The following is a 15,190-nucleotide window of genomic DNA, read 5'->3' as shown; positions in this document are numbered from 1 at the left end:
AAAACAGAACCCATCAAAAAATTTTCCAAGGTCAAAATGGCTAATGTTTTAGCCAGGATCAATCGAGGAACATTCATTCAAGGATTACACAGCATATCCAGATCCTCTAAATCAGTGGCCAGACTTCTGCAGCCTCAGCTTGCTTATCGGCTTTTAGAGCTAAGGGACATATCTGGTCGTTTGCTGAGGGAAGTCAATACCCCAAAGCAACCCCTCTATAACTTGCAGGTAAGTGAATACTGCATTGTGCAACTGAACTCTGGTTTAGGAACTGCTTTGAATTTGTAAAATTTGGAAAATGAAAATGGAGCTCATTGTGATTGGCTGTCCTACTTGTAAATCAGATATACTTGAATAAGAAATGAATGGTTGAGTCTTTTTTTCCAATATGGTATATTCTCTGAGTTTACTAAGTCAGAAAGGAGAAATTATGTGGATTTTTTCTACTTTATTATTACATTAATATTAAATTGTCAATTTTAGATTGTTTAACCTTAAACATAAGCTTTTAGATTTGCACTTGTGACAAACCCTTTTTCCAATGACTTTATGATTCCAAGGTAATTTGTAGTTGATATATTGATTATATTTAACTATAAATGCTTTTTTGATAGATTCATAACATACTGGCATTTCTTTCAAATGACATGTTCTACATTAAATAATGTATGTTATTTAATTAAATAACATTAAATGATCAGTATGGTATGGTATTTCTAAGGACAAATTTCCTTTTCTTTAAACTGTATGGCACAGAACTCTGGGTTCTTCAATTTGGGCATTATTTGAAACATCTTAAAATTTTAACAACAATCTCAAAGTGAAAACCTGGCACAAACTTGGTTAATTCAAGAGGAGATATATTAGATATATTAGTTTGTATTGTTGAACATTCCAAAGTTGATCAAGGTTTCAGGTATTGCTGGTTACAGGTACTCAAATTCTGCCTTCCAGATCCTGAATTCCTTTTTTGTCACCTCCCACCTCTACTTTCTCTATGTTGACTCCATTCTCAGAAAGGTTTTCCCCTCATGACCACAAGATGATTTGTAGCTGTTCCTAGCTTTTCAGGGTCAAATGCAGGAGAAAGGAAAAGAGATTCGTTGACCCAGTATTCCTGCCAAGTGCTGAGGTCCACTCTCTCAGCATTCATTGCTCACGTCTAAGCTGGACGGAGTTGCCAGTTTCATCTTGAGAGCTGGGATGTAACTTCAACAAGGACACATGACCTGAGAGTGGGGAAAGGGACAATCCCCAAATAAAAATCTAGGATGTTTTAACAAAATGAATGCTGGATGACCAAAATCAGCAAATATTCATTACACAGAAATCTCTCCCTATTCAAAGATTTTGACATTTTCAGAACATTTTTCAGGGGGACAAAAAGGATATTTTTACTATGAACTGTCATAAAGCAGCACTTAGAAGAGACCCTCTTGTGATATCAGTTACCTGATGACATTTGTTAAATGGTTTAATGAATTTCCTTAATCACCATAAGTCTTATTCCTGGATCATTGTTTTCTGTGGTCCAGGAGGTACCAACTCAGAGTGAGTTTCTGAGGCTGTAAATGTTAATGGAAGCAAAAAGCCTCATCTTTCCTCCATGGAGCAGCTGGTGGGTTTAACTGCTGACCTTGTTCTTAGCAGTCTACTGCTTATCCTAAAGTATCACTGGGGCTCCTATATCAATCTGACTCATAGTAACCCAGTATGGGGTTTCTGAGGAATGGCTGGTGGGTTTGTACCGTTGACCTTTCAGTTAGCAGTCCAGTGCTTATCCTAAAAAGAACCACTGACAAACAGTATTATTTTAAATTCCCACTGAAATATCTTTCTGAATCTATGATTTTTGCAGTCTTAAAATTGTCAAACCCCCAAAATAGCCAATTGATACAAGAAATATTCTTTGAAGAATATTTCTGCATTCTTTACAAAATCGTGTTTGAAGACCCTGCCCATTGTGTTATTAAAGTCTTGCTTTTATTATTGTGCTCCTCATTGTTAAGTCACAACTATGAAAGATCAGAAATTTTACCCTACATTTTTCCTGCCACACTTACAGACACACATGTGTGCATATATACATGCACACGTTGACAAAAGACATAAGCCTCTTGGATCAGAGACATAGATGATTTATTATTTGCAGCAAAAACAACATCCAAAGTATTCGCTTGTGTCAATTCTCTGTCCCTCAGTGATGTTAGGGCAACACAGTGAAGGCCTGATGTTACCTGTGCATCTAATAAGTTTCATCACTGAGGAGGAACCCTGAAATTAGGAGACTTTGAGCATCTTACAGAGATGCTGGCACATCTGCTCACTCTACCCTCCAGAAAGAAAACCACAGATTATTCTTTACCCTGAAATGTAAGTGGATCCCCTCCAGAGGACAGGGGAAAAGTGTCTTTACGTTTCTTAACCCTTGAGTGTAGCAATTAACTCAGGAAGGAGGGTGCCTTATCTTTAGTGTCTTGTGACATCTCCAGGGAGATCTCGAGATCGCTCCAAATGAACAAACAAGGCTGTTAGCTACGCAAAGAATGTCCTTTGCTCTGAAGTGCTGGTCTGGGCAGGAATGAGAGAAATATACGGAAAATTGTTTCCCAACATTCATAAAAACTTAGTGGCAGAAAAATATCTATCTTTATATTGGTTCTAACCCATAGCAACCCTGTATAGGATTTCTGAGGAGCGGTTGGTGGGTTTGAACCACCAACCCTACAGTTAGTAGTCCAATGCTGATCCTACATGCCACACCAGGATTCTAGTGCCTGGTGAGTAGCTGCTGCTATAAGCAGTAATAGTTATAATCATGAGAACTAAAAATACAATGTGTTTGCCTTTTCACTTTTACTGTCATTGGATTTCAGATAAACTAGAGTTCAGTTGGGACAGCTAGCTTCAGGAACCTGAGAGAAAACAAACAGGTTTAGGGAGTTAAGTATTTTGCAAGGTCTCTGTGTCTCTTTCGGCATCAACTAAAAATCAGTAGCTATGAAGCCTCTTTCCTTTCCATTTATTATAATTGTTTTAGGATCCTGCTTTACTTTAAAAAAAAAAAAAAAAATTTTTTTAGCAATGAAATATTTCAAATATATGAGGGGGCTTCACAAAGTTCATGGAAAATGGAGTTAAAAGATTATGGAATTTTGCCACTAGTGTTCTGAAGCCCCCTCATTATAAAAATGTAGTTTATCAGAAATCCTACCCAAATTTAATCTGGTAGTATTATTTTGCTATATTGGCTTTAGATTTCCCCTTAATGAAAATAAATACAATTAACCAGGCCCAATCCTTTCCCCCTTACTCCTTATTAGGGATAATCATTGTCCTGATGTTAATGTTGTTACTAAGTACTGTCAATGGATTCCAACTCATACAGTTTCCAGGAGCACCTGATGGGTTTGAATCGCTGACCTTGTGACTCAAACCAACATTGCAGTCCAGTGCATTATCCTGCAGCACCACACCAGGACTGTAGTTCCATGTAATCTTTAATACTTTCACTATATTTGTATGTATCCTTTAATGTGTGACATTTATTGTTGTTTTTGTCAGGTGCCATCGAGTCGGAACCGACTCATAGCGACCCCATGTACAGCAGAACTAAACAATGTCCCATCCTGGGCCAACCTCACTACCGCTGCCACACTTGAGTCCATCAATGATGCCACCTGGCCGATCCATCTCGTTAGGGGTCTTCCTCTTTTTCTCTGACCCTCCACCTTACCCAGCATGACATCCTTCTCCAGCGACTGTTTCCTCTGGACAATATGTCCAAAGTAGGAGAGACGAAGCTTAGCCATCCTGGCCTCCAAGGAGCACTCTGGCTGCACTTCTTCCAAAACAGATCTATTGGTTCTTTTGGCAGTCCATGGCACTTAAGTAATAATATTTAGTGGATAGTCTTGTAAATTACCCCTTGTCCATTTGTGGGAGACATTCTCCAGGTATATATCTAGAAAAGGGATTGCTGAGTGATAGGAAATGCACATTTTCAACTTTGTTAGCTACTGACAAACCGTGAGGATCAGCGGAAAAAAACAGACCCTCAACAAGATGGGTTGGCACAGTAGCAGTGGCAATGTGCTCAAGCGTAGCAACATTAGTGAGGATAGCGCAAGACTGCGCAATGTTTCATTTTGTTGAGCACAGCATGGCTCTGGATCGAACTCGACGGAACTTAACAAGAACACACCAAACTGCTTCAGAATGGGAACACTGTCTTGGGACTTCTGTATTTCCTGATTCTGAGAATATTTTTTTCAATTCTGGAAAATTCTTCCTCTTTATTTCTTCAAATAGTTCCCATTTCTCAATCTCTTCTTCAAGTCCTGTTGTCGCGCTGTAGGATAAGCACTAGACCACAAGTTTGGCAGTTCAAACTCATCAGCCACTCCTTATAAACCGTATACAGGATCTCTATAGTCGGAACCAACTCGAGGGCACCTAACAACAAGAAGAATGTCAATCAAACATAATTTGAATCTTCTCGTTTTATTCTTATATATGTTTAAATTTTACATAAATGGCAGTACACTGTTCATATCCTTCTGAAACCTCCTTTTTTCACTTAACATGACTGATACGTGTTGTTTTGGTTTATCACTTTAACTCCTCTGTGGTATTCCATTATAAGAAACAAATCATCCACAGCTTATCTTTTATGAACCTTTGGACAATTGTTTTCTATTATTGTCGTTATTTTTGCTATTACAATAGCAACCTAGTGAAAAATTCTTGTATATTACAACCATGTTTCAGTGAAAATTCTTGTAAATATGGGAACTATATCTCTAGAAGAGGGATTGCCGAGTGACAGGGATGCACATTTTCAATTTTATTAGCATTCCTCAAACTGGGCTTCAGAAAGCGTACACATTCTTGAGACTCCTGTATTTTCTGAGGGCACTTTTTCAGTTCTGGAACATTCTTCATCCTTATTCTTCAAATAGTGCTGCTTTCTCATTCAATTGCTTCTTCTAGAATGCTTATTAAACATGATTTGCGTCTTCTCACTTTATTCTCTTGCTTATTTGCCTTTCACATATTTTCCTTCTCTTTATCTCACTTTGATCCACCCTGGATGCTTCTTTCGATCCATCTTCCAATTCACCAGTTGTTGTTAAGTACCGTCAAGTCAGATCTGACTCACAGGACCCTATGCACAAAAGAATGAAACATTGCCCACACTATCTATCCTCACAATTGTTGTATTTGAGCCAATCGATGCTGCCACTGTGTCAATACATGTCATTAGGAGTCTTCCTTTTTTTCACTCATCCTCCATTTTACCAAGTATGAAATCGTTCTCCAGGGACTGGTCCCTACTGATAACATGTCCAAAGTATGAGAAGTGAAGTCTCACCATACTGGCTTGTAAGGAGCAGTTGGCTGCACATCTTCCAAGACTGATTTACTTGATCTTCTGGCAGTCTGTGGTACTTTCAATATTATTCGCCAACACCATATATTCTTACCAACCAAGTGCAAATCCTTTGCCTCACCCAAAGACCTTCTAGAAGCTTTAATTGGTATTTCTCCAAATTTTCTTGCTTTTTTATTTTTGTTTTTTCAAAATATCTTTTACAGATTGATTTCTTTTTTAAAAACACAAAAACCCACTTTGATCATTTTAAGCGTACTTATATTGTGTTATTTTTAAAGATTGTTTCTTGAGGTATTTGGGGGAATGTTAGTCTTTCCAACTTTTGTGATCTATTTTGTGCCTCCTTCATAATAGATCATTGCCTTGTGTTTTGAAAATTTTTGAAGTTCTTCTTCAACAGGAACTTAAAAAACCAAAACAAATAGAAATCCCTTCTGGCCTTGGTGGTGAAACTTTCAGTGGGATTTTAGCAGCCAGGGATCAATCTTCATGTTAATTTTTCAGTTTAGGTGTTCTTGTATCACACTGATAGAGTAAATCCAGGCCCTTTTATGTGGAGCAAACTTGAGGTTTTGAACAACTGTGAGAAAATTCTAGCCCCAGGTGGAAACCAGCTTTTTTACCTTCCAACTGGGCTAGGTGGTTGGTACAGGTGTTCTACTTCCCCTCCTACTGAGATCACAAATCTATTTTTAAAATCCCTATCTTATGTGCATATAAACCTGATCTCTCTTGTCTCTGTGTTACAAATTAGTCCCTAAACATTATTTTTTTTTAGTCCAATACCATACCTAGGAGTACTGGTGTGGTGCTGGACTGCAAGGTCAGTTTGAGCCACAAGGTCAGTGGTTCAAGCTTACCAGCTGCTCCTCAGAAACCCTATACAGGGTAACTATGAGTCAGAATAGACTCAACAGCACTTAACAACAGCCATACCTAGAGTTCTTGGTGTATCAGCTCACACACTTACTATTTTGGTTTAGTTCCTTCTTTGTTTCTTACATAAAAGGATCACTCTCTCTCTCTCTCTCTGTGTGTGTGTGTGTGTGTGTGTGTGTAAGTTGGCATGTATTAAATTTTGACAGTTTAATTTTATATGGAATTTCTAGTTTTGAAGGTTTCCAAATTACCTCAGTCTGCCATGTGGCTTGAACCAGATGTCCTTTGATTTTATTTCTTAATACCTTTTACAAGTTTAAAATTAATTTGTTGTTAGGTGCCGTCAAGTCAGTTCCTACTCATAGCAACCCTGCATGAGGCTTCCAAGGAGCGGCTGGTGAGTTTGAACCACTGACCTTGCAGTTAGCAGTCCAGTGTTTGTCCACAGCACCACACCAGGACTCCTTTAAGTATTATAAGATGGTTAAATTTGTTTCTTGAAGAAAATGAAGTACAATTCTACTTTTTTAATCATTCAAAAAATATTTTAGGGGGACCTGTTTGATTACTTTGCCGTGATAAACAGAGTTCAGTTTACCCAGAGTAATTTCTAGATGAATTTCTACAAAAACTGTCAGGCTGCCTAATCCAAGGTAGAGCTTTGTAATATAAGGAAGTAAAGATAGTAAAAATCAGAATTATGCAAGAGAGTATACTTTGTAGATGCATGGAGAACATAGTTTTGAAAATTTACCTGTAGGTAGATAAGTGACCTGGTTAAACTGTATGTAGGTGTGTTTCAGTGGCCCTCTTCCCAGCTTTTGCCACTAATCTGAAGGTGACGACTGATGGAAAGATGTATTTGTACCTGAAGCACCTTAAATAGTTTTGCCAAAGCTCTTGCAGATATACATGGCTGGGAATACCAATCAGTCATATTACTTCCCTCAAGAACAGGAAACAGAGGAGCATTTTCATTAAGACTCTGACCACACCAGAATAGTATTTCAGTCCTATCTGAAATGAAGCAGACAGTAATGGTCTTCCCAAGATCATCAGAAAATGGAAGCTGGCATAGGAGCTCCTCCCACCCCCTTCACATACAACCATGCAACCTTCCCAGGCCTTTCTGATCAGTTGCTCAGCTTTAGAGTAAGTTCCATATATCTCAGGTAGGGTGGTGGTAGTGGTGGTGTGGTAGTGGTGTGCCGTGGAGTTGGTTCTGACTCATAGTGAATAGGGTTTCCCAGGGTGTAAATCTTTATCACAGCAGAAAGCCTCATCTTTCTCCCTTGGAACAGCTGGTGTTTTCAAACTGCTGACCTTGAGGTTAGCAGCCTGATGACTTGTAACCACTATGCTACCAGAGCTCCTTTCATGTATCTTAGGATATTGAAAAATATGCCAAATATGAGCCATGTAAGTTTCCAACTGGCACAAGTGACATAAAGGAATTATGGTGACTTGAGGACAGAGTCAGATTTCTCTTGCTGGCCATTTTATTAGAAGAGGTTTCCTTTGCACCTGGCTTTTAGATGCTGAGTCAGGATGCAATCTCCTTCAGGTTCTGCAAGGCAGAGAAACTGGGCTAAGGCTGCCGTGATGTATCTGCTGGTTCTATAAGGGGCCCCAGGAATAGAAAATTCTGAGTACAGAATATCCTGCTAGTTTTAAATATCCCCCAGTTCTGGTACTGCAGAATGGTGCATCTTCTCAGCTTTGGGAGCTGTCTGGTGAGTGAGGCTTGCAGCTTCTTTACACTGCAGTGACCTAAATAATTGGTTTGAAGGCTTTACTTCAGCCAAGAAAAGTCAGCTCTCAGACATAGTTGTTGATTTTGGCAGGCCAATGCAAGGCCACTGGATCAGGAGCTCTTCCTGTGATAGATTCTTCCCTACAATGGCACTGGAGACTACTGTTTCCACTTTGTATCAGCACTATGGAAATGTGGAGGACAACATATAGGCAAAAGTGAAGAAAACCCTCAGCCTCTGAAATGCCTGCTCCATGGAGTGGATCCCAGTGAACTTTTTCTTTTTCATGAAGCGGGACAGAAATATCATTAAATTTATTTCTTGTCTACAATTTTCTAAGATAGACTTCAGTTTGGGGATTAAATTCTAAACCTAAAAAATTGGTAACTTTTGTAGGTCATTGATGAACATGACATGAGGCTAACTTGGCTGATAAAATTCAGACCTGGGTTAAGAGGACATTTCCTAGTAAATAGATCCCCTGAACTCTTGAAGATATACTGTTTGGTCAAGAGACTGGTGCATTTATTTTCAATAATCTCATATGCATGTGAAAGCTGGACCGTGAATAAGGAGGCCATAGACAAATTGATGCTTTTAAGTTATGGTGTTGGAGGAGAATATTGTAAGTGCCATGGGCTGCCAAAAGAAAAACAGATCTGTATTGGAAGAAGTGCAGCCAGAGTGCTCCTTGGAGGCCAGGATGGCCAAACCTTGTCTCTCATACTTCAGACACATTTTCAGGAGGAACCAGTTGCTGGAGAAGGTTATCCTGTTTGGTAAGGTGGAGGGCCAGAGAAAAGAGGAAGACCCCAATGAGATGGATTGGCAAAATGGGAGCATCAATGGGCTCAAGCATGGCAACAATTGTGAGGTTGGCCCAGGACAGGGCAGTGTTTCGTTCTGTTGTGCATAAGGTTGCTATGAGTCCGTACCGACTTGATGGCATCTAACAACAACAACATGAATATTTGCTTAAAAGTCTGCTCAATAATACTGCGATAAACAAAGTTCAAGAGCTTTACTGTAGGCTGGGTAGTAGGTTCTCCACCCATGAGCATTATGATTTGCTAAGTAAAAATATATTGCTGTTAAATGCTGTTGAGCAATAGAAAAAAACACTATGTTTCTGAGCCATCCTCACAATCATTGCTATGTTTGAGTCTATTGTTGCAGGCACTGTGTTAATCCAGCTAACTTAGGGGCTTCCTTTTTTTTTCACTGACCCTTTACTTTACCAGGCATGATGCCTTTCTCCAGGGATGGTCCCTCCTGATAACATGTCCAAAGTACAGGAGACACAGTCTCATCATCTCACTTGTAAGTAGCATTCAAGCTGTACTTCTTCTAAGACATTGCTTCATTCTTCTGGCAGTCCAGGGTATATTAAAAATTCTTCATCAGCATCATAATTCAAAGGCATCAGTTCTTCTGATTTTCTTATTTGTTGTCCAGTTGTTGCATCCATATGAGGCAATTGCAAATACCGTGGCTTGGGTCATGCTCATTTAGTCCACAGAGAAGCATACTTGCACTTCAACACTTTCAAGAGTAATTTTGCAACACATTTACTCAATGCAATACCTTGCTTGATTTCCTAACTGTTGCTTTTATGGATGGGTGTGGATTATGGATTCAAAGAAAATGAAATCCTTGAAAACTTCAATCTTTTCTGTTTATCATGACGTTGCTTGCTTATTGGTCTAGTTGTGAGGATTTTGTTTCAGGTTGAGTTGTAATCCATACACAAAGGTATAGCCCTTGATCTTCATCCATAAGTGCTTTAAGGGCTCTTTACTTTCAACAAACAAGGTTGTGCCATCTGCTTATTATAGGTCATTAAATTAGTCTTCCTCCAATCCTGATATTGAATTCTTTATATAGTCTGACTTCTCTGATAACTACATGTTTATATAACTAGCAGAAATTTGTTGTGTTGTTAAGTGCAGTGGCATCGGTTCCAACTCATAGTGACCCTGGATAGGGTTTCCAAGGAGTGACTGGTGCGCTTGAACCACCAACCCTGTGGTTCACACTGACTTTGTAGTCAAACGCATTAATCCACAATGCCACACCAGGACTCTTGTGCACTTGAAAGTTTTGAAGTACAAATATAGCAGAGATCTAGTTATGCAAATTTCCCAAACTTAGAGGAAACCTTTTTGTCACTATGAGTCAGAACTGACTTAATGGCGCTTAACAACATCTACAAATACAGCCTTTAGTGTGGATTACAACTCAGTGTAAAAGAAAACAAAAAGCCTCACAACTGGACCATCATGATAAATGGAAAAAAGATTGAAGTGGTCAAAGGTTTCATTTTACTTACATCAGCAATCAATGCTCATGGAAACAGCAGTCAAGAAAACACACAATGTATTGCTTTGAACAAATCTACTGCAAAATAACTCTGTAAAGTGTTAAAGAGCAAGGATGTCCCTTTGAGGACAAAGGTGTGCCTGATTCACCCCATGGTATTTTCAGTTGTCTCATATACATGTTAAAAGTTGGGCAATGGATAAGGAAGACCCAAGAATAATTGATGCATTTCATCTGTGGTGTTGGTGAAGAATACTGAAAATGCCATGCACTGGCAGAAGAACAAACAAATCTGTCTTAGAAGACGTTAAGTCAGAATGGTCCTTAGAAGAGAAGATGGTAGGACTTTGTCTTATGTACTTTGGATATGGTATCAGGAGGGACAATTCCCTGGTAAAGACAACAAGCTTGGTAAAATGGAGGAAATGCAAAGAAATGGAAAACCCACAACAAGATGGATTGACACAGTGACTACAGAAGTGGGCTCAAACAATTGTGAGGGTGCTTCAGGACAAAGTAGTGTTTTGTTCTGTTGGGCACAAGGTCACCAAGAGTTGAAGCTGACTTGATGGAATCTAACAACAACATCTATTAACAGCAGTCAATGTTTCCTGCAACACCTGTTTGGAAAACACCTTATCAAGGTGGTTTTGGACAACATAGACTAAGTTGGACCTAGTAATTACCCAATCTTCAGTTCATTTATAAGTGGATCTTTATTCTAAGTTGCTTCTACTTTTCTATTTTATAATTTACCTCATTATCAATGAGAAGAACATGAGCACATATACTTTATTTATGAGACGAGGCAGTTAAAATTATGTGGCAAAAGTGGCATTACCATGATTTAGTTTAAAGCTGAAATGTTTTTCTTGTTCAAATATCCATCTATTTTACATGCTAATATTACGAACTTCAAAAAGTAAATATTTGGGCATAACATTGATCCCAAGATACTTTTAAATAAGCAAATAGAAAGAAGTGAATATAACAAGTTTATGACAAAATTTTCGAAATGGGCCCGGACAATCTAACAAAGTCTCCCATTTACCAAATTTTTCCTGTTTGTATATTTTACTTTTTACCATACTCTATTCCTACTCATAGCTAGCCAAAAATGTAGCAGGGTGGTTTATAATATGAGAAACATGTATTGCAAGTGAGTCATAAACTTGGAAAATGGCTACTTGCCATAGCCACATAAATTTTGGAGGAAATGTATTTTCTACAGGGATAATTTGTTACAGAAACAACAAGTCTTATTTAAAATACTGAAATAATAAAAAAGTGACCCTTAGGCAATATAAAAATTCATTATTCAGAAACATGTGGTTGCTGTTGTATATGGTCATTGAGTTGATTCCCACTCACGGAAACGCCATTGCGTAGAATAGAATTACTCCATAGTGTTGTCAACCGTGATCTTTTGGCAACAAACTGCCAGACCCTACTCCCCAGGTGTCTCTGGGTAGGTCTGAGCCACCAAACTTTCAGTTAGTAATCCAGCACTTAATCATTTACAACACTAATTCTTTTTTCCAGGGTGACTTGTGGGGGTGGGGAGGATGGGGTGAAACTGCCACACCTATCTCTACATTTAGGAGTTGCTGTTATTACGTGCTGTTGAGTTGGTTACGACTCATGGCGACTCTGTATGGGGTTTCTGAGGAGCGGCTGATGGGCTTGAACCACCAACCTTTTGGATGCGTAATTAATTTAGAAATAGATTCATTTTAATCACTTTTAGATGACAGAATCTGAGAGAGACATAAAAACACAATTTCGCATGCAGGCACCATTGTTATTGTCTAATTGTATATGCCCTTTGTTGTTGTTGTTGGGTGTCATTGAGTCAATTTGGCTCATAGTTGAACAGAACCAACACTGCCCTATGATGCACCATGGAGTCATATATGGCACTGTAGGGTAAGCACTGGCCTTCAAGGTTGGTTTGAACCCCAAGGTCGGCGGTTCAAACTCACCCCCCACTCCTCAGAAACTATACAGGGTCTCTAAGAGTTGAGATCAAGTCAATGGCACATAACATCAATAATATTCTGCACCATTGTCACAATTGTAATGTGTGAGTCCATTGTTGCAGTCACTGTGTCAATCTAGCTCATTAAGCATCTTCCTCTTTTTCATGGATCTTCTATTTTACTAATCACGATGTCCTTCTCCAGGTACTTACTCGTCCCTCCTAATAACATGCCCAAAGTACAAGACACGAAGTCTCACCATTCTTGTTCCCAAGAACAATCTGGCTATACTTCTTCAAAAGCAGATTTGTTTGTTGTTCTGGAAGTCCATGGAATATTTAAAACTCCTCATGAACACCATAAATCAAAGACATCAATTTTTAGTCTTCCTTATTCATTGTCCAGCTTTCACATGCATATGGACAATTGAAAATACCATGGCTTGGGTCAAATCGCATATACTTTGGTATTTTATAATTTATCTTTGCTCTTTAACACTTCCAAGAGTATTTTTGCAGCAGATTTAAGTCATTTGAATTCTTGAATGAGGCTTCCATGGGCGTTGACTATGGATCCCAGTAGAATTAAACCCTTGACAACTTCAGTATTTGAAGTTATTGAATATGGGCTCCCTACATGTGTTGTCACTTCCACTGTGCTTTCAGATGTTCATATGTTCACAAACTGTTGAGTCTCTTTACACTGCTAGGAAGGATAGTGCTGGGGTGTAGCTGCTTTTCTTCTTAATCTCTGCCCTCTGCTGGTACACAATTGTCTTCTTGTAACCTAATAGTGGCATTCAAACGCATTCTCATTTTACACTTTTCTAATAAGAGAGGAAAAGTAGCAGCTGTTTCTGCATTTTCAGGAAACTCTTCCTAGAAGCCAGGCACTCAGAAATTTTCCAGAGTGACCTATAGTGGTAAGCTGGGTGGGCTAAAACTGCCGCACCTATCTCTATAGTTAGGAGTTGATATTGTGTAGAGTGTTGAGTCGGTTCTGACTCACAGCGACCCTACCTACATAGGGTGATTATGGAGAATTTGGTGGATTTGAACTGGCCTTTGGATTAACAGTCCTGGTGTGGTGCTGTGGATTAATGCACTGGACTTCAAAGCCAGTTTGAACCACAAGGTCAGTGGTTCAAGCTCACCAGTCACTCCCTGGAAACACTATAAAGGGTTGCTATGGGTTGGAACCAACTCAATGGCACTTAACAACAACTTATTCTACAATGCCACACCAAGACGGTCCTAAAGAGTAGGGAAGAAGAAAATAAAGTCTTTTTTTTTTTTTTTTAACTACTAGGCTAGATAATATCCTGGCTTTTGTTGTTGCTATTGTTTTTAAGTACTGTCAAGTCAGTTCTGACTCATACTGACCCTGTATAGGGTTTCCAAGGAGCAGCTGGTGTGTTTGAACCACCAACCTTGTGGTTAACAGTCCTGGATTTAGCAGCATAAATCACTTAAAAAGAAAGATGGAATATTCTGTTCTTCATTCAATAATGGCAGCAGTAAGCACAAACAGTGTACAACATCAGGATGCAAAGCACACACAGTTTAATAATGATAAGAATAGCATACATTCTTTTGACTTCACTTGAAAATCACAGAAAGTAAGAAAGAATTGGAGTTTCTGAACCTGTGTTTCTTACTGATAGTTTTGTTAAAGGGTATAATGAGGCAATGCCGCTAACATAGAATCTGGCATGCAATTTAGAAAAACCCTACAACCAAGCATATTGCCATTGATTCCTAGCCACCCTACAGATAGAGGAGAATGGCCCTATAAGGTTTCCCAGCTGTCATCTTTTTAGAAGCAGACGGCCACATCTTTCACCCATAGAGTAGCGTGTGGTTTTCCACTGCCATGACACCAGATATCCTCTGCATGTAATAAGTGCTTTATAAACATTAACTATACTAAGGAGAAAGATGAGGCGTTCTGCTCCCGTAAAAATTTGCAGCCTCGGAAACCCTGTGCAGGGTCACTATGAGTCAGAACCAACTCCACGGTACTTAACAACAACAACCACAACATACTAAGTTGTATTACCAAACCATAATATCTACAAAATTTTGGTGCATTTCTACCCCAACTTTTCCTATGCAATGTTAACTATGTTTGTTTTGATCATAAAAATTCTGGACATGAAATTTTTTCTTTCTTAAAAAACAACTGAAGTATAATATACAGAAAAGTACACAAATCATTAAGTGTACACTTTAATGAATCTTGATAGATTGAACATACCTCAGTAAGCCACATCCAAGAAATCCTGGGTAGCCTTCTCGTCACTAATCCCACTCTAGCTACGGTGTGATCAGCATTATCCTGATTTCCAACAGCATAATTTGTCCTATTTTTGTAAGTTTCATTAAGTGGTATCATGCAGTATTATGTGTATCAGTCTGTCTGTTTGCCGTACCATAGTGTTTTGTTTTGTTTTGTTTTTAATGTTTTATTGTGAGTTACGTGATAGTTTACATGGGAGAACATTAGTTTTACATTCATTCTTTCTTATATAATTTCATTGCTATGGTTACAATCCCCTCCATGCATCATCAACCAACCAAAGGGTATACCCTGCAAGCCTGCCCCCTACACTACACCCCCCCCCTCCAATCTTCAGCAAATAGTTGCTCTCCCTCTCTGGATCTAAAGTCCCCAGCTGCTCCATCGCTCCACGTCATCGTCTCTGCCTCCATCCCAGGCATCACTGCTTTTCTGGGTAGGGTTCTGCACTCCGCTCTTCTCCGTTAATGGTCCTAGGGACCTCCGCTCCTAGACTGAAAAGTTATTCCCTCCCTTCCTTGCTATAAAACATCTACCTTTACATTTCCAACCCTCACAATCAGTCC

General features: G+C 39.0%; 1 protein-coding gene across 1 annotated transcript in view; it reads left to right on the top strand.

Moving 5' to 3' along the window:
• SPATA9 (spermatogenesis associated 9) overlaps window positions 1–15,190 on the top strand; it is a 48,012-nt gene that overhangs the window by 13,578 nt on the left and 19,244 nt on the right. The window contains exon 4 of the mRNA XM_006867883.1: window positions 8–228. Coding sequence (XP_006867945.1) covers window positions 8–228 — 221 coding nt within the window. The remainder of the gene's footprint in view (window positions 1–7; window positions 229–15,190) is intronic.

Source organism: Chrysochloris asiatica, unplaced genomic scaffold, assembly GCF_000296735.1.
Source record: "Chrysochloris asiatica unplaced genomic scaffold, ChrAsi1.0 scaffold00111, whole genome shotgun sequence".
NCBI classification, from domain to species: Eukaryota; Metazoa; Chordata; class Mammalia; order Afrosoricida; family Chrysochloridae; genus Chrysochloris; species Chrysochloris asiatica.
Note: the sequence above shows the minus strand (reverse complement) of the source record. Positions and strands in the feature narration are given on the sequence as shown.